The sequence below is a fragment of the Gymnogyps californianus genome, chromosome 3, assembly GCF_018139145.2.
Source record: "Gymnogyps californianus isolate 813 chromosome 3, ASM1813914v2, whole genome shotgun sequence".
In the NCBI taxonomy this organism is placed as follows: Eukaryota; Metazoa; Chordata; class Aves; order Accipitriformes; family Cathartidae; genus Gymnogyps; species Gymnogyps californianus.
The window spans coordinates 12,087,745-12,108,308 of NC_059473.1; the positions used below are offsets into that span (position 1 = coordinate 12,087,745).

The following is a 20,564-nucleotide window of genomic DNA, read 5'->3' on the forward strand; positions in this document are numbered from 1 at the left end:
AGATATTTTGTGAGCAGCAAAACACACCACAGTAGTTGTCATCCCTACCACAGCCACTCAAGCTCCAGCTTGCGTCTCCCTTCCACAGGACCCACAGTCCCCCCTGTCGTTCTCACCTTGCCTGATGGGGATATTCTGCAGGGACAAGGCAGCGATCCAGAGCCAGGCACATGCTCACCTGCCAGCCAGCCTGTCCTCGTGTAGCATCTTGTAAGATAAATCAGCTTCTCCATAGGGGCACCCCATCCTCTTTCCAGATACCAATTTTCACAAAACTAATAGGAGCCCATGGCGTGTCTGGAACCTGCGCTTTCCTGCTGGTTTTGGCCAATACTGACAATTATGTCAAACTTTTGATGTCTAAAGTCCAGGCACTGACAGCCTGCTCAGCTGAGGATCACTTGTTCCATTTATTAAAAAAACCAGAAAATGAGCATTCACTGGTGCAGGCAAAGCTTTACTTCAAGCCCTTTATCAGCATTGCCTCCCACCAGGAGAGTTAGAGAGACACAATAAACACACACACGGATATATGATTTTCTGTCACTGTGACAGGCATGTCACAGAAAGCAAAAACCAGGAGACAAGCCCCAGCTAATGAGCTTTTAAAGCAAAGCTGTTCTGTGATCAGCTGAATGTTATTAAATCCTTCTTTGGCATTGAAAAATAAACACTGCACCACACAAACAGCGTGACAGAAAAAGATAACATCAAAACTACATCTGCGTTGTTGGGAAGGAGAAAGGGAAAGGGGAAAGCAAAGGGGGGAAAACACAGAGGAAGGGCTAACAACGACAATAGTTTAAAATTAACATGAAGAGTGTTATTCTAATGCAATACTTCTCATGTCAGGGACCTCTGTGCTGCAGTTTCTTGAAGTTACATCTGGCCTGTATCAAAAAACCTTTTCAACTCCCAAATCACAAGCCTTGACTTTGATATGTGAGCTGGATCAGGCCACCTTTGCACAGCAGAATTGCCAACGCTTCCAGACAGGGCATTGCTGTCAGGGCTCAGCCAAGGCGAGGCACTGCATCCGCACAGTACACTTCCACCCTAATCCTCACCTCTAACTTGATTTCCCATTGGGTTGTGCCTCCTAGACCCACTTTTTCCTTATCTCCTACTAGTCTTCACTAGCCGTCTCTCCTTGTCTCTGAAGCCAAGGCAACAGAAGCAGCTAAGCAGAAGCGACCGCCAGCAGCGGGTGCGTCACCCACAGCCCTCCCCTTGCTGGACTCATCTCTTAAATCCAAGGGACGAGAGCCATGGCCTGGAAAGAGAAGCAGAAATGCTCTGTTGCATTTCAAGGAGAAAGGCAACTCCTCCCTTTTTCTGCCAGTGGAAAATGAGAGGAGACAATGTAGCATGGAAGCTCCTTTAAATCAGGAAACAGGAGCTACAGGAGGGGTTGCTGAAATACCCTATAAATAGAGCAGGGCTGTGAACGACATTGTCCAACCTACAGTATTGCTCTGGCACAAAACTGATGACTGTTAGCGGAAGAAAGCTGTTTAAGAAAGGACGTGGATGTGAGCCTACAGACTTGCACGGGCACTTCAGGCTACCCAGTTTTGAGATCTTTCCCCAGTTTTCTCTCTCAAACAGCAGCAGTTACAATCCAGACAGTCTGCTTTGCAATCTACCATACGCGATGCTGTGAACATCACAACTGTTCTGCTGTGCTTGAACTGGAAACACAGACTTGATACCTGTGCAGTTTTGGCCTCTGGTTCCAATGAGGAGGGAATAATCTTTAAAAATAGATCGGAATCAGCAACTTACAGGGCCAGATAATTAAAAATGTTCAGTGCTCCATATGATAACGCACATACAAGACAAAGGGCTTACAAACTGTACTCAAAATTAGTGAAACACTCCTGAAAATACTGAATCTGTTGTCAAGCAGCTTTCAATAGTCAATAATTTCAAACACAAAGAGAGTGCTCTGATGTTTGTGCAAATTCTCAACATTTAGTAATACTTAAGCTATTATGAGCAAGGTACAGTCTCTCCACTCTTGGTAAGTGTCCACTTTTTGGTTGTATGAAACAGCAGGAGTCTCACACACCTTTCTCACCTCATGCACAGGCTAGACAAACTCAAGTCTTGTCCTCCAGTAGTTCCTGCTTTTACGAGTGGGCTTAATCGTAGAAGTAACATTTCCCAGCATTCCTGAAACTCTTGTACCAAATGGTGAAACGTTACAGAAGACTATAAAGTAGCTCTACCTAGTTCAACATATGGCAATGCATTGATTGAACAAAAGAAGATGAGACTAGCTCACTTGAGGGCTGCCTTTTCTACATCACCTTTCCTTATAACTACCCACCAGGGGCTGACCTTGACCACATGACACTGCCTCCCACTCTGCAGGGAAACTTGGACTCCAAAATACAAATACATTTCTGTGACACTTGGAACAAACCAGGTAATTTTATAAACACTGTTATTTTTGAAGCACTCTCCTCCAATCTAATAAAACAGTTACTATCAATTCTCTGTAATATAAGAAAGTGTATAAACATTTATAAATCCAGTATCTTTCATCCTCTTACAGGGAGGAGAGGGAGGTAGCAAAACCAAAAACCCTACCAAACCTACACCAGAATTTCTTAGCCATTCTTGGGGAGGAAGAAAAAACAAACAACAAAACATGAGAGAGACTGAATATAAACCTTCCCTTACAGTCACTGCTCAGCTGTCTAGATTATAGAATATAAACAGAACAATCTTTTAAATCTGAATGAAAAAAGATAAAGTTGAAGACAGCCCCAAATCAGGAACTTTGGTTTCAAACATGAAGTTAATAAATGCCACCACCAGCTGTTCATCACTTCATCATGAAGAAGGTAAGGCAGATGCAGGCAAATCGGCTAACTAGAGTACATTATGGAAGTTACTCCCCAGCCCCTGTATGTAGGGGATTTCATGACCTGGCAGATAAGCCATTCTTATCACGACCAACTCTGCTTACTGCTGCTTACACTTTTCCTTGTGTCTACAAAAATCTCTTTCCTGATCCTTCAAAAACAAATATTATTTCAAGAGCCTACCCTTCCAGATGCTTTGTTACCCATCTGCTTTCTCCCTTCTTCACTACCGCCTTGTCGCATCCTGCCTCTGTTGTGCAGGATAATTGCAAGTTACTTTCTTGTAAGATCCTAGAGCTGACCATAATATTTTAAGCCCACTGCAAACTATGGAACAGTTTATATTTATGAATCAAAAATATGTTCCTATAGCCAAGCCCTCAGTATTGTTTTTTAAAAGCAAAAGTCAGAAACAGACCTACCATTATTCCTCACCTGCAGCCCCAGGAGTGGCTTTGTTGTGAGCCAGCAAGCTGCTACTGCTTTTCTTTCCCTGACAAAATTTTTGCCAACTGCCTATGATCAGACCAGCTCTGCTGCTCGTCTCTGTGACAGGCTGTTCAGGGCATAAGAACCAAGCAGGAGCTCGACTGGCTCCAATAGTGTTTAGGGCAGCTCAGCTTGTAAGGATAATCCCTCTTCTTCAGTGTTATCAAGGCAGAACACTTAGACAGGAAAAGAAAAAAAATGAATAACTCAAAAGAGGAGGAGCTGACATTAAGCAGCCAGATCCTTCATCTGGTGCCTTCATGCCAGCAGCATGGTTTGTGAAGACTGAGCATTGCTCCGATTTGCTCTATGTGATGAGTCCCACCAAAGCCATACATCATCTGGGGACAGCCAGAGGTCAGTATGATCCAGCTGCTAACAGACCTGCTGGAAAAGGAATGGACTGGGAAAAGCTGCCGATTCCCCCACACCAAAGGGAACCTCAACTGGCAGTTTGTGGATGGCGGCTGCTTCTTCTGTACCATAGCTCAGTATCACAAAGGGAGGAGACAAATTAAAGACCATACTCCAGACTACAGCTTGCATCCCCATGATCATCTTGAAATCACTGTGCTTGGCCCTCCAGTTAAAGCAGCTGGGCACCAGAACAATGCTCCTGTCGCACTCCCGCCCTGGGATGCAGTCCAAAAAACCCAGCATATGCCAAAGAAGAAAGTTCAAAGCCCTGGAAATGCCAGGCAGCTTCATTCAACCCATTGCTGCTGGTGTCCCTTGAGAGTAGATGAGGAAACTAGCAGATTCCCACAGGTCTTCCCATGAATGTCTTCAATTCATCAGCACGGACATGTGTTACAACTGTAATTATGCATCCATGTATTACTGCTAAAAAACTACAGAACGACTGCTAAGCTTGGAAAATGAGCAAAAACTCATCTTCACTAGGAAACAGATTCTCTAGCACTGGGCTAGATGTTCAAGCTTAATTTCACACATACACATTCATGACATTTCTTAAATACACGATTCATGCTATTACTTTCACCAAACCTTGCCTTATTCACTGCCCATGATAGATGATGCTCAGATAAAGAGCCTCTTCCCCTTCTCATCAAGTTTCTGGCCTTATCTATTGGGCTTCTTATTAAAAAAAAAAACCACTGAATTATTTTTCTCATAGTTTTCTGGGACATCCATCACTGCACCTCAGAATGTCACCAAAATTCAACCTTACGGGATCCCTGAAAAAGAGAAGGGTATCATGGCCCCCAATTTACAAGCAGCGAAAGAATAGCCAGTTGCCACTAATTTGGCATGGTCTGCTTAAATCAGCAACAATGTTACTTTATAGGGATTAAGCATGAAACAACCTTTTGTTTTGTCTTCCAAAGCAGACTTTTTCCACTTTCACTGTAATGATGGCTGCTCAGCACTGCTGCAAGTCAGTCCCCATGCCCCAGAAAATTGAAAGATACATCAAATCTAGCTTTAATACTCTATCTAGCCTCAGTCAGGAACTTCGTAGATGAGGATGTGACAAAACTGAACTCCCCAAGGCAGCATTTAACCACATAACAGTGAGGCAGTCTTTTCTGTTCATGTCCTATACCTTCTTTAACAAACACCCTCCAACTTCTTTATCGATTAAGTAGTTCCGCTAACCACTGTCTGCTTAACGAGGCAGCAATGCTGTAGGAAAACAATTTGCAATTGCCTTATTAAAGACTATATCATATGCCTAAAATGGTACACACCGACCATTAGAATGACTCATCCTGATTTTGACTGCTTACATTTGCAACCCAGTATGATTTCATTACTTTACTAACAAACTGAGAAGCCCCAGGAGTGCCATTACTGAACTGCGCATGTCCCAGGCAGTCATTGGCATGTCAGAGTCACAACACACCTTTGTAACTCCAGTCAGTAAAGGAGTTGGTAGTGACAGGCAGGGCTGACACTAGGCAATGAAGTAGCCAGAAAAGGCAACAGACTGCCAAGGACAGCAAAACAGGTGACCCAACCGCTGCGTTATTGATGGCATATCCTTGAAAAAAGGCTGGGCGGGCTGCTGTTGCGGACAACAAGGGATCCTTTTTACTCCCTACATATAGATCCTTTTTACTCCCTGTTCCTCTGCTTCTCTTGGCTCTGCTCTTACTGTTCAAGTCCTTTCCCTGTTCCCAACATTGTTCCTTCTCCTCTGTGTTTAAACAGTTTTTGATAAACCTGCAGCAGAATTGCTGAAATCACAGGCAAGGCACCTTCTTTCAGCTTTGATACAAAAAGGATCTTTGAAGAATAATTCTGTCAGGCTCTCAGAAGCAAGTGCAAATTTCATTCTTCAGAGGTGTATAATTCAACCATAAGCCTGTATGTGTTCACAGGAATAGCAGAAAGTACCTCCTTGACATCATGGCAACATTTCTTTTTAAATTGAAATTTCTTAGTTCAAAGCCTGGAAATGCGAGAGCATCTCAGTGAAATGAAGGTAAACATATTTACAACACATTTTTCCCTTGTTCTACACTAGAACAAAGACTTTCCTCCCCCACTCAAAAAAAATAAGGCAAGTCCAAAAGCCCAGGGCCTGAAAACCTGGGGGCAACATGCCTGTGTGACTGGGTACCAAAGAGGAAGAGTTGAGCAAGTCCACTGCTACAAGCTCCACCTTCTGTAAACTATGGATGCTGATAACTATCTAAATGAGGCTTGAAGAGTTGTGGCAAGCCCCACCTACCTGATTTTGAAGAAAGACAACATTTGCACCAGCAGATAGGCGACTTCCCTCTCTCCCCAAGCTGAAAGTTCATTTTGGTTCTAGAATTGCTCAGTAATTCTGGCAAATACAGAAAGACTGCAAATGACCATTTTCTGTAAACTCCTTGCACACACAATGAAGATGCCCAACCACACAGAGCCATCTTGTCTTGACACACCTCTTGAAAAGCATCGAAATCAGACTTGCGCAGAGAGAGAGGATCCCAGAATACAGCTGTAACTTAAATCTGCATTAAGGTCAGTAACTGCTCGATACATTTATGGTCCTGTATCCATCCATCAGACTGCCATTTAAATGCTCTTTCTAAATGGTTATTGCTTTTCGTTTGCAACATTTTAAAACTTACTATAATTTAACATATCTACAGCTCCTATCTTATGTTTCCGACAGTAACAACTAAAATATTCAGACTCCTGCACATGATATCTGTCATTATTTCTTCTAATTGAGGGACCACTGTAGTTTACTTGGAAAGAAAGTATGTGGGCCAGAAGGCATATCAAAATCATAGAAAACCACAAAAATAAGGGCTTCAAAGGACATCAAGAACTCAGCTTTCAGCTCAATGGCATCTTAAGATTACATTAGTTAAGCAGGCCAGTTTCAGCATACATCCATAGCACCATCATACCACCTTCCAAGTTGCACCACATTTTTTGATGACATATCTTTTGTACTTTCCCAGTACAAGAGAGACATGGAGCTACTGGAGAGAGTCCAGCAAAGGGCCATGAAAATGTTTAAGGGACTGGATCATCTCTCATAGGAGGAAAAGCTGAGAGAGCTGGGACTGTTTGGCCTGGAGAAGAGAAGGCTCTGGGGGATCTCATAGATGTATATAAATACCTGAAGGGCGGGTGCAAAGACGACAGACTCAGGTTCTCCTCAGTGGTGCCCAGTGACAGGACAAGAGGCAGTGGGCAAAGAGTGAAACAGGAGGTTCCCTCTGAACATCAGGAAACACTTTTTCACCATGAGGGTGACCAAGCACTGGCACCAGTTGCCCTGAGAGGTTGTGGAGTCTCCCACCTTGGAGATATTCAAAAGCCACCTGGACAGAGCCCTGGGCAACCACCTTTAGGTGGCTCTGCTTAAGCAGAGAGGTTGGACCAGATGACCTCCAGAAGTCTCTTCCAACCTCAACCATTCTGTGAGTCTGAACTAACATAGGGATATTCCTCATTATCCCTAATGATCTGAAAAGTTCAGAAAAGAAATCATAACCTCCAAAGAAGTCTTTACAACATCTTTACAGTAAGGTAAGACCTCATCCCTCTCCTCCTCCCTCTCAAAGAAGCTGAAAAACATAGAAAATTATTAATGCTTTGTACTCACTGACCCCAGTGTCCATCAAAAGTAAAATAAGAGGAAATAATCATTTGACTTGCTTCCAAGAAAGCAATTAGATGAAACAAATATGTTGAATAAAGTATTTTACTGGCAGGATGACTAAGAGATCAAGAACATTTATTGATCTACAGTCTTAGACCCAAACAGCTCAAATCATATCAGCTACCTAAGCTTTAAAATTAACTCTGTCCTCTGCCTAGGCCTCAGGGCCACTCTGCCACTTTCAAAGTACCTTTGTGGGATCTTACTAAGTATGAATTAATTAGTTAGCAAAAGACTTTTCTGAGTCTCAGGTAAATCTGCCAGTTTATCCAAGAGTTGCTTCTATTGCCTGGTGACCAAAAGAGAGGACACATCCTGGAACTTTATGGCCCAGCTGAAAAAACTTCAAGCCCAAAAAGCTGAGCTAGTGTCAGAAAATCCTCTCGCTTCAGTGAAATGTTGCCATTGGAGCCTATGGCATCATGCCCATAACACCACAGGCAGAAACCCATCACTTCAAAGCCCTACTGGACTTTTGTTAGGGCTTCTGTTTCTAAACATATTCTGAATCTCAACAAACCAGTCATTCATGGACAAATACTTTGCTTTTCACTAAGCTTTTCAGGGTTACAATGCTTGTGTAAGTATTGAATTTACTGTTCTATATTATCTTTTCCCTCTCTGTTCTACAGAAATTAAACGAAACTAAAATAGAAAAGTTAGCATAGGGTAAGCCACAACAGACACCATACATCACCAGTTACTGCCTAGATATACACCATGCTATAAATTCAAGGTAATTTGAGCTAGTTTATCCTTCAATGAAAGAGAAATAGTCTGACTGGCTTTGCTGAAGAGTACGAACATGGAACAGGAGCAATTATCTTGGAAAAGGTGCCAGACTAAGTTCACACCCTTGTTTACTCACCAGGTAACACCTTTGGGTTTTCATACCCTAAAGCAGAATTTAGGATGCACACACTGGAGCAGACATTTGGTTGTGCAGTCACTTTCAGTCAGTAGTCAGTCTTTAGATAAAACAGCTTAGAATAGCTTAGTCCTCAAGTTAAAAGACAAAATACAGCAAATATGCATGACAATCAGAAAAAAGCCAGAAAAAGAGGAGTACCAGTAAAAAACCCCCAAAGTGTCTCCTGAGTAGGGTAGGAAACTGTATCACATTTTCTAAACGTTTAAGTTCTTCAACGTATAATTATTTCATGATATCTTCTCTATCGTGGGTGCCCTCTCTCCACCATCTCAGAGTTCTTGGAAGTATCATTTTGAGTTAGATGCATACACCAAAAAAAAAGGAGCTTAGACCACCTCTATTTAACTGAAGTGTTGAAGAATTATTAAAAGGCTGAGTTCCAAAACTTCCCCTCTGGACAAGGCCACTTGCCATAAGCCTGACCAGGGTAAGAGGCAACAGCTGTGGCAAGAGGGAATGAGCAAGTACAGCTGAGTTATCTTGAAAAGCAGATGCTCCTGGGAAGGGAGGAAACCAGCACGCACTCCTGCCCCCTGCAAACCTGCCCAGTGGTTAGGACACTTCTTTTCCCCAGGTCATTCATGTTGCCCTTCTCAAGCTTTTGGACAGATGGGGGACAGCCCTATATCAGAGGACACAAGGCAAAAAAAGAAATCCTGCAGTATGACCAGTGTTCAAAGGCCTTTGCTTGCCTGCTGTACGCATGAAATAGGCTCCCCACCTCCCTAGGCAACAACAACCGACTGCTAGGATTGACAAAAGATTTCATTCTTATTAGTCAATAATGCAACACCATACAAGACATTGTCATATTAGACACTGAAGAGGTTTAGAAATGCTTGCCATTTGTTTCAATCTCAGTGTAAGTGGAGAGTGTTCTGGGGTTTTTTTAAGCTTCATTTTCTATGGAAACCAAGCCACACACCCAGACTGCCTCGCCTTTCCCTTCACCCCAGACGCAAAGGAGGCTCCACAGAGGCTAACTGCATCTTACTGTCAGAGCAGTAAAATTCAGCAGTCTAGACAAACTGAGCACCATTTAACAAAGAGACAGTAATCTCATAAGGCTTTCAGATTTCCGACTGCAGGAAGAAAAGTAACGTGAAGCTCACAAAAGAGAGGGTTACTCTGCTTGCAAACTTTTACACATCAAAAAACCCCAGCCCCATGCAAGACAAACTTTATGAATGCCCAAATATTGGACAGACTTCACTTGGAGCTTCCCTTTCCTCAGGCTACCAAGTCATTAGCCATAAAACACAAATTCACAGGTTTCTTCACAGTGTTTGTGGAAGTAAAACGTTAAAATCCAATTCAAAGATACACTACTGGGCTGAAAGAGCCTGCTTTTATTCTTTTTGATTTGTAGTATCTTCAAGTTGTGAAATAGCCTCTTACTCAGACTTTATCTTCCTACTGCAGGGATGTCAGATTCTTTATTACTTTTTTTTAATTATGTTTAATACACTTCTAGCAGTGAAACATATTCTCCTTTCTAATTAGTTCTAGCAATTAATAACTGAAATTGAACTGATGATGATACAGTTCTGCTAAACAAATAACCAAAGCTGAAATCAGAGTTAAGTGTTTCCATAAATTAGCATTGACATCAACAGCAGCTTATTCTGAACTTTATGGATAAACTGAGTTAAAAAGAAAAAGAAAAACAATTAAAACATTTCTCATGTATTTGGCTGCTCCCCACACTCAAGAAACCAGTCCCTCAAACAGCTGACCCCGCTTGTCACTGAAAGTTGGGACTTATTAAGCAATCAACTAACCTTAGAGGATTTTCTTCGGCTTCTTCTTGTCCAAACCACCACTAGTTTATCTGGCTGCCTGTTGAAGATAAGGAAGAAACAGCTTAATTTACAACAAGATCAATATGTAAACAGTTTATATTAAAACTCTTGCAATACATAATGACATTCTTAGTGGATACATTATCTCTTAAAAATAGCTCATCTAAAACACACTCTCAGCATCAGTCATTTAACAGGAAAAATAATGTGTATTTATAGAAAAAGGCTGTCCTCCAATCCACACACTAATGTCATCGTTCTCCTCCTGCTCTCCTTGCCTGTGGGCATGTCCCCAGAGCCAGCAGCATACCTGAGCAGAAACTCTTCCATGGGGCAGAGAACAGGATATAGCCTCTTTAAAGACACCTTGGAAACAATCCGGTACCCAAAATAAACATCAATGCAAACTCTAGTTTGAATTTCTACACACATATATTGAAAAGGTACTGCTAAGTAGCAAAGAAAACAGGCAATTCCACTTTTTCATCCCCAAAGGATTATTTCTTCTACTTGAATACCTCAAACAAGAGAATCAAGTCCTATATCACTCCTCAAAATCGCCTTGGATGACCACAGACAGATAAATCAGCGCTTCCTCAACTTTTACTCAGAAGGACAAACATGCTGAAACTCAGCATGGATCTCCAAGAAATTGTTTATTTGGTATTTGTAACGAATATAGATGGAAACCTCAATAAAGGACACTTCCAGTACAAATTATTTTCTCTTTAAATTTCTTACGATTTATTTCTTGGTTAATAGTTACAGCCCTATTACTTCTACCTTATTAGTTTTACAGTTATCTCTGACTGATTTTTGATATTGACTTAACTTCCGGGCTTTTTTTTTTTTTTTTTGGCCCATGTTACACTTCCCATCGTATGATCCACACTTCTGGTCCCTCTTCCAGACCCATGACCCCTCTTCCGGAGACTCCTGACCCTCCATTCCGGCTTTGTTTTCTGGCTGATGACCCAAATTCCATCAACGAGCCTGACTACAAATCCACCCACAAATGATTTTCAATGGAGTTCACATCTCCACTTAAAAGTACTAAACCTGCAACTCTGCCTGGAAAAAAATTGCTACTCAGATTTTTGAGACACTGGTGTAAGAACACTTGCATTTCTAAAGCCAACAGCAAAACCTGTTTCATGTTTAAAAAAATCATGGGGGGGGGGAAAAAATGGATGTTAGCGAAAAAGTCCAGATACAATGTGCTCAAATCATTATTAAAAGATGCACCCAAAAAAATCCACATAAATATTCTGAATAAAAAAAAAAGCAGTGTTCACGCTGCTATCGTAGTATTTCATCACAGGGAGACTACCTACTTCATAACACTTTTCAAATGAAAACCCAAGTTTTTTAATAGTCATTTTAAGCACTGAAGTGCTGGTCACTGTATTATATACCTTCTCACTGAGCTGTTCATCATTTCTGCAGGCTACAGTAAAACTAATACATCACCTATAATTTACATTTAAACCCCACCAGAACTAAAGTTCTCCTGAAAAAGAGTTAAAGGCAGATCCTGCGAAGGAAATGAAGACACAAGCTTTTATTTGCTATTCTGTATGGCGTCTTACTCCTTTAATATATCCCTTAATTCCCAGGTTCGGATAAATTGAAACCTACTGCATTTTAAACTGTGTAAATTCACTCTTATGGCTTGTTTAGGTGACCTACACTGTAGGTTGGCTCTGCTTGTGGCTTCTCCTGCAAAATCTTCCTTGGTAATGAGGTCATCCTGTTGTACTTCAAAAGCTCTTTGCTCACTTGGTGTCCGGTGCATTAGGTTCTCATCTGCTGGCACACACCCCCATTCACTTTGATGGGAGGTGTGTTTGTGCCACCAGAAAAAAAAAACCACCCCCAAGCAATTTCCTTGAAGCAAAGCAATCCAAACCCATGCCTACAATAAAGAATTTTTTCCGGAGTTATTTCACTTTGCACTTTAAAGCTGACTTATTCTCATTTCAGAAACTAGCTTGTGCACCAAATTTAATTTAACCTTGACTCATTCAATCCTAAACTTGCCTCTGAGCACAAAAAAAATGCCAAAAGCAGGTGAAGGTGGGGGAGGGAAGGAAAAAGAAAAAAGAAAAAAGTTAAAAGAAGATGCATTCCTGCAGTACCAGTGGCTACTCTGAAGACAACCCTCCCTCCGAGAGTGGGACTCTGTGGCCCAGGAGTCACACAAATGGGAGCTTCAGTAGAAAAAGGCAGGACAACGCCTGCAGAGGTTAACAGAAAGAGCACAAGTCCACACTGCCACCAGCTCTCTACCTCTTCTCCCTCTCATCTAGAGGGACACAGTGCTCAGCAACATGTCTCCTCCCTGTTTCTTCTCGCCAGGGCAGCCAGCCACTATACTTGTGGTGGCCTTGGCCTGCTCAGGTGTACAGGAACACCAGCTATCAGAAACATGTAAGAGGCAAAGAGACATTCTTAATGGTATACTTAGTAGATCATGAAAACATTGAATTCCAACATATGGATTTCAAGAGTAAATTTCCACAAGTTTTCATCAGAAGAGCACGCAGGTCTCCAGAGATCCTGTGAGGGAGACTAAGATGGATCCTACACAGGTCCCTTCCTTTCCTGCAGCTCCAGCTCAGGTAATGGTGACGCCGCTTTGTCCCTCTAGACCCGTTTTGATCTTGTCTTATTTATCTTGGCATCACAAGTGATTTTTTTTTTCTTACAACGGCACTGGATCATCTCCTGAGGGGGGAAACATGCCACAAGCTGGAAAAGTGAAGCAGCACACCCAGCTCCACTGGTGCCAACATCTAAACCAGGAGGCCAGCCCTGATGGAGATGGCCCAAGAACAGTTATACACGTGTGCAAACAAACGGACCAAGAGAAGCAAGACAGCAAAGCAAAGCGAGGAAACAGAAGGAGTGTCAGTGTCAGCGCCAAAGCGAGTCGATTCAAAGTAGGAATTAATCCACACCTGCATTCCTGCAACGCATATGATTTTTCATTATGGGGTACTCTAGAAGAGACCCATGGCTATGCCAGATGCCTCAAAAAAAGAAAAGAAAAGAGTGAAGAAGAGGCTATATGTAGACACAACACAGTTACTCTGAAAAACTGAGTAGCATAAAACAATTGTCAAGGGTTGACAAGCCTCAATGCAGAAATCCTTCCAAGTCTGGACAGAGGGGAAAAAAAATAAAATCAGGAGATGGGCACTAAAACACAACAGTCATCTCCTGTGATACCGGTATGCGCGTGTTTCAGGTTGGTAATTGACCTTACATTTAATTCTTTCATTTCATTTTAAACCATGCTGTTGCTCACTTGGCTTTACACAGGTTGTCAGGGACAGCTGGTGCTTCAGTGCAGTTCTCCAGTGGGAGCTGCGTCTGCATCACATACACACACACAGTTATCACCAAGCCTGGATTTATTTCCCAATTTTGAAGAACTCCCTCTGCCAGGAATATAAAGAAATACACTAACATGAAAAAGCCAACTAGAGTCTCAATTCAGACTGAGAAGACCAAGCCACGCCAATGGGAGAGCATGAGCAGCACTTGCTCCTCCAGGCTCTTTCACCAGTATATTTATTTTGTTAAGTACTAAGTATACTTTGCTCCTTCAGCTTCAAGTATGAGAGAAATCCACATCCAGAGGTACTTTGCCCAAACAAAACAAGGAAGGTCATCACAATATGGAGACAGAAAGTTTAGTAAAACAGAATGGGGAGAGAAGGGAAGAGAAGAAAGTATCCCAAAGGATGAGTTTCCCCGCTAAGTATACCACATGCTTAACTGAAACAAAACAGAACAGCAGTTTTTCTAAGGGATTTTCTTCAAGAAAGTCACAAATCCAACAATTCAAAAATATTTCCATAGAACTGTTTTACGAACGAAGCCAAGAGCAACCTTCTCTTCCACAATCTGTTCATTGCTCTTTTATGCCAATACACTTCTAGAAGAAAAAGCCCAGCTCATATTTTAATCAGCAAATTCACATTCAAGGTTATTAGTGATGTCTCAGTGCTAGGAAACAGCCAAAACCACATAATGCAGTTTGCTCATTTAAAGCATTTAAGTAATATTTCCTACTTCAGACTTCTCCCCTCCTTCAACATCATAAACCTGGGCTGCTCATTAACCAACAATAAAAGCAAATAAAATCACTTCTGAAGAATTAGGCTGAAGACCAGTTTTAGTATCCTTTATAAGTTTACTTTGTAAACTCGGAGATCATTCCAAATACAAAATCCACAATGGTGCAAGCCAAACAAATACTAATGGTCAGCTATAAAACAAATTAAAAAAATTAATTTCTTGTGCTGCACAAACAACATTTCTCATTCCTTTAAACCTACCAGCTTTTAGATAGTCACTTATTCAACTCCAGCAAAGCCAGTATGTTTAAGGTAAGAAATAACACAGCTCTAACCCGAAGATGATGGGGTTGGAGTGGGGGAAATAACTGGGTTTTAGCTGAACAGCTACATCTCCACACTAAGGAATTGCTTCAACGTATACAATTCAACACCACCAGCCTTTCACTGGGAGTATTTAATACTGTACTGGAATCTAACATGATTCCCTTGGTGGTGCTTTGCATTTCACCCCATGCCGGTATGCAGCATTGCCAAAGTAGCAGCAGCCCCCTGGGCGGGGGAGCCGAAGGAAGCCAGCAGCACTGGGGCATCAGATACTGCCACCGTGAAAGGCAGGGACCCAGCGGCAGGTACTGAAGGATCCAGCTTGGATCCAAAAGATCATATTTTATAAAGCCTACCATAAATTTGTATTTGCTCTTTACTCATTTTTGTGTGGTTCACAAGAAACTATTCCTGAAGAAAGGCAATTTATAGTAGTAAACTTGTTTTATTATTTACAAGTGAAATTTACTCAGCAAAGAAGCAGGGAAGATTATCATTTCAAAGTTTGTGGCTCAGAAAAAGAGCTTCATTGCTGCCCTGCATACTAAGTAACTAAAATGAGATTTAAAATACAGGTTAACAGAACACTTATAATTCAAAACCATGCCTGCTTTTCCCATCAGATGGAAGCCATGATTCTAGTGTCTTCAATTCTCCTATTGAAACAACTGATTTAAAAAAAAAAAAAAAAAGACAAAACACTGGAACCAGACTTTGCCATATCCACCATTATTAAATAAAGTAATAAAAATATTCCACAGACTGGGAAAAACTATGTCATCTGATCATCACCTTATATGCTGCAAATTCTACCAATTGAAAAAGAGGTTGTGCAAGATTCAAGGTCTTCTGGGGTTTGGTTTGATCATTCCAGGAACTATTTGGCACAATATTTTGATTACAGAACCCTCCAAATATCGTTTGTGAAAGGAGGACATAAAAGGTATCAGTCTCCTGTTAGCTCTTGTTTTGTAAACCTTTTAGCAGAAGCAGATAACATTAACCAGGACCTATTTCTCCATCAAACTTACCATTTGATAACAAAAAAAACCTGTAAGAGACTTATGTTTAGAATCTGTTGTTGGAAAGAATTGCAGATGCACTTAACTTTAATTATGGCCAGTGAAGCCAATGGCAAGACCAATTACTAACAACCTTTTGGCAAAGGAGAGAAAATAGGTAACAGTATTTGTTTGTAACAAGGTATCATTACATGTAATAACATTCAATAATCTTTAAATGCCTGTAATGCACAAGGTAGCTTTTTTGTATGTACAGGGACACACTACAGCCTGCATGTTTGTTTTGGCATCAAATTGCCTAAGTGTTGGGTTTTGCCTTCCCCCCCCCCTTTTTTTTTTTCAGTTGAGCTTGTTTTATTCTTATGGTGTTTGATTTGAACTGCATTAATTATTATGGGCTGCTAGACTACTCTTGTGAAGCAAGCTTAAAAGAATATAATTAACAAGAGAAGCAGCAGTGTTAGCACAATAGCATGCAGATGCACCTATTGAAGGATAAAAATAATTACTTGACAACTAATGTCAAAGTACTTCCGATAAGAATTTTTTTTTTTTTTAAACAACCTTTTGTCCCCTCTGCATTGTGCATACCAGCATGACATGCAAGGTTTTCATTAGGAACCAATCCTCCCTCCCCACCAGCACACAGCTTTCTACATGAACGCTGGAATGCTATCAAGGCTCTCTAATGGTCTCTTAAAAATAAATGTGATTGGTTCTATACCACCATTAGCTTGGGATGAACGTTAACTTTCCTCATTTTACAGATAATTACTTTGAAAAGCTCTCTTTGCAGTGCAGTCTTCTGCACTGGGACCTACACTATGCCGTGTATTACCATTAGCCAAGGAACTAATCGAGCAACGGCCTTTCGTGAGCCTTGTACTAAGTTTTTTCCCTTCAGAATTTCCTGTTGGTCATGATCAATGAAATTCCACAGCTGCCTACAACTCCAGGAAGTGCAGTCAAGTCACCACCGATGCTTTAAACAGGCCTAGAGACATTGGTAAGAATGATGTCATGTGCTGATGCATTTGCCAAATGAGCCCTCTTGCTGAGGGAAGGTACAGCACTGATTGCAAAAGCCAGAAACATTAAGAAGAAAACAAAACGCCGTGCTCAGATGAAACCCATCTGAGCTAATTATAAGATGAAGTACATTGTGAGATGAAGCTTTGCATTTCAGGAAGGCGTTTGGGGTTTTCTTCCCCACCTCCCTTTAACTTCCATGGTGGAAGTTAAGGGTATTCAAAACACTCTGTACCCAGACATCGTTCAACGTAGTTGTACAAGATGCCAAGACGCATCCACCAGCAAATTAAGGTAGGATGGCTGACGCGTTCACCTGGCCTAGCCTGTCTGCTCCCACTTCACTGCAGACTCCCGTGTAAGGCCTGTGAACAGACTTCTGAACCATCTCACAGCGTTGCCACATCAGACTATCTGAATCAAAACAGCAGTCTCCCAACCTAACTCATTGCAGAATATGCATCAAGCCCCTAAAACAAGACAAAGCTTCTTCTTCTCTCACTGCAACCATCCAGTAGTCTTAGCAAGGCTGGGAAATTTCAAAAGAGAAATCATTAAAACAGGCAGAGCAAGAGGACACCATAGCTGAGATCCCTCCACTTCTGCTTCTTCACTTTCTATGCTTAACACAGAAAATTCCTCCTTCATTTCTTCCCACCAGAGGTTTCTACATATTTTTTCAAGACTACACAAGCTGTCAAAAGACCAGGATTTTCCTTGTGAACTGAATTTTAGGGTTTTTTTATACATCTGCAGCTAAATGGACTGGCCTCTACAAGACTTATGCCTCAAGATTATGCTTTGCTTTTCAAAAGACGCTCTAGTCTGGCTTTGCTTCATTTAAACAAAAAAGGGACAAAGCAAGACGCTACGACTATTTTACAAGTGCAGTCAGACCTACTGAATCTGCACAGCATCTATTTGTGAGGCTGAGCATGGAATGTGTAGTATGTACTGCTGATGACTTGGTTTTCTTAAACCAAACACAAACAAAGTTTGCAGAATGAGCTGGATTAAACAAAGCCCAAGTTCATCCATTATTCAGAACAAGCAACAAGGACAGATTCAGCTTCATTTTTCAAGGAGTTATTGCAGCAAAGAATCTTGAGCAAAACAAACTCAACAGGACTATCTAGCAAAATCTTTTCTTAAAGCTTTTTGCAACAGAATTTTATATTGCAGAATACACAAACTGACCCTAGTCTTCAGAAATTGTGTTCTTTAATGTCCTTTTGACAGTAACAGGAGGATGCCTTGACTAGTCCCTGAATTTTATGTCACATCCAGCTGCCCTCCATGAAGAAGCTTTCTTTGATCCAATTTAGCCTTGCTTGTCCCAAGGAGGGGTTAAGAGTACTGCACCAGAAGGACCAAGTAGATCTCTTATCTCACTCTCCTATAATCACAGACACTCACCTTAGGCAGACATTTACTCATTTACTCCAGCAATGCTTAGTCCACAGATTTACACTACACCTCCTACCATACCAGAGCTTAGAAACACCTCCCAATACTCTATAACAAACAATGTCTACAGAAAACAAGACCTGCTTAAGGCCACCTAAAAGCTTGCTTGTAATACCAGCCTCCCCAGTTAAGTAAGTTCAGAGCGTTACAACACCACTAAATGCAGGTCAGGTTTTTGTGCATGGCTAGCGGGGGCTCAGGCTAACTGGCAGGGAGGAGCACAGGCTAACACAGCCATTCAGACAAACCTTAAATGGAAGGAGCCGAGTGTGTTGCTTTATAGTGGAAAGTTCACAGGAGGCCACCATGAGTCAGATCTTTCTCAGATGCCCAATTTTCCTTTTTATGTTATTTTTTCAGAATATTTAGTCTTCTACATTTTAACAATGAATCAATGTTTTTAAAAAAAAGCTTTCAGTTTAGAGTTGGCAGGTTGCTCCTCCCAAGCAGCGCATGGCGAAGGCAGGCACTACGCAAACCTGCTTGCACAGTCCGCCCGGTCCTGACCCACGGTGAGCTCACTATTCCGATCCTCTTCCCCACAGAGCTGGGGCCTGACAACTGCCAAGCGAATAAACACAAACTAGTTAGAAATCAAACTCATTTTCACCTCGTACATAACAGTGCATTTGAAAGCTGGTTTAAGAAGGTGAAGTGCTAGACCATCTATCTGCTATGAAACCCAAGTGCTGAATGCAGACCTCTGTGCACCCAGCCTCCACATCCCGCACTTCCTTAAGCGGACACAAGTGATCAGCGTTACCTGCCCCTCTCTTCATGAATGTCCATGTTCACTGTGGTGTAAAACAATAAAACAGATTAGTAACAAGAACCAGGGAAACACAGTTTTAGCAAACTTGAGCAAGAAAACTAGGAATTTTGAATTCAAATTCCAGCTCCTGTCCTCGCTGACTATACAGCCTTCAGAAAATTTTAAGACAGACACTGAGCAGCATCAACCCTCCCTTTGATTTTAGGGTTGCTCCATGACCTACCTATACCTCTATCTATAGACCAAAGATAATATCTCCATACAACAATGTATGTGCATTACTGAGGATACCTTAAACTATTGTGTGCTATCCCTTTTTATTTTGAAGCACAAGTGTAAATGCTAGATGTATTCTCACAATAAAAAGTGCAAAAAGCATAATTAAAATAAAACTGACTGACAAATGCTGCCTGAAATGAAGCTTCAGCCAATCAAAAACAAATGCCCACATTAAACAATATATTTCTGTACTAAAAATATGCAAGAGGTTTCTCGGCACACCATTGTCAGTTTTAATCAGACCCCATTACAAAACAGATTCTATTCCATTTTGCATCTTTTTTTTTTTTTTTTTTTTTTTTTTTCCAAATAGCATTCGAACAGAAGGCCCTTCTGTTTTTCACTCTGGAAAGAGCAGAGAAAAAAAATTATTTTTCTGCAATTCCTGCAGAACAGAAGAAAAGTGCGTATCTTTCACCAAAACCAGTGTTAGGAAATTGAACTATTCACAAAATAATCTTCTTCCTCCGATTTGTCTAAAATAGATTTAAGAAATTCTGCATAGCCTACTACAAGCGATTAAAGAGCAGGATGATCTTTGCTGTTCTTACTGCCTGGGCAAGTTTCACATTCACACACAGATACAAGAACAAAGGTTTTGACTTCTGTTCCACAGAGACTCCAACATCCACGTTAGGACTCGGACAAAGCAAGTCTCAGCAGCGACAGCGCTTTAATGCCTCCATCCTCCTCCTCTCCTTGCAATCCATGGACTCATCCTGAAGAAAATTACAGTTCAGCACTGGCAGGAGTAGGAGAATCTGGCGCCGTGCATCTTTTAAAGCTCCCTTCCAAACCAACAGCACCAGGGTTTTCTTGTTTGTTTTCTTGTTTGTTTTTGTTTCTTAAGGCCATGTTTTGGATTACACAAAGCAACTTCTGTCCTTTGAAGATGCACAGAAATTGTAAACATAGTAAAGGTTTCTGAGTGGGCAGCAAGTGCAGAATGGTACCAGCTTGTAGGGTTTGTCTAAAGAGAAAGTTCATATCACCTACCTCAGGTGCCTAGATTATGAGACTGAGATGCTTATACAGTAATTAGTGGTTTTAATTAAAAAGGCTGATACCTATGAAGAGTAAATGAGTGCTAAGACACACAGTCATCTACTTCTTCAATATTGGCAAGTTTGAAAAGCTTGAATATATGCTTGAAGCTATAAAGACAGTGTGAACTCCTGATTTACACTGCAAAGAAGATTGTAGCCTAACACTGGGTAGCTCGACACAAGTATATAGTAAGCTAAGGGGCAGATCTATGGTACGCTGTGTCCATACAGGGAGCAGCATGGAAGGGCTAGTATGATACAAACTCATACTTAGTTTTCTAAACGATGCCTTTACTAAGCCCTAAATTAA

At 41.3% G+C, this 20,564-nt stretch overlaps 1 protein-coding gene across 5 annotated transcripts in view; it reads right to left on the reverse strand.

The window, feature by feature from the left end:
• EHBP1 (EH domain binding protein 1) overlaps positions 1 to 20,564 on the reverse strand; it is a 229,139-nt gene that overhangs the window by 186,504 nt on the left and 22,071 nt on the right. For all 5 annotated transcript variants that reach the window (XM_050894523.1, XM_050894522.1, XM_050894521.1 and 2 more), the window contains exon 3: positions 10,207 to 10,264. In XM_050894523.1, the coding sequence (XP_050750480.1) occupies positions 10,207 to 10,264 (58 nt within the window). The remainder of the gene's footprint in view (positions 1 to 10,206; positions 10,265 to 20,564) is intronic.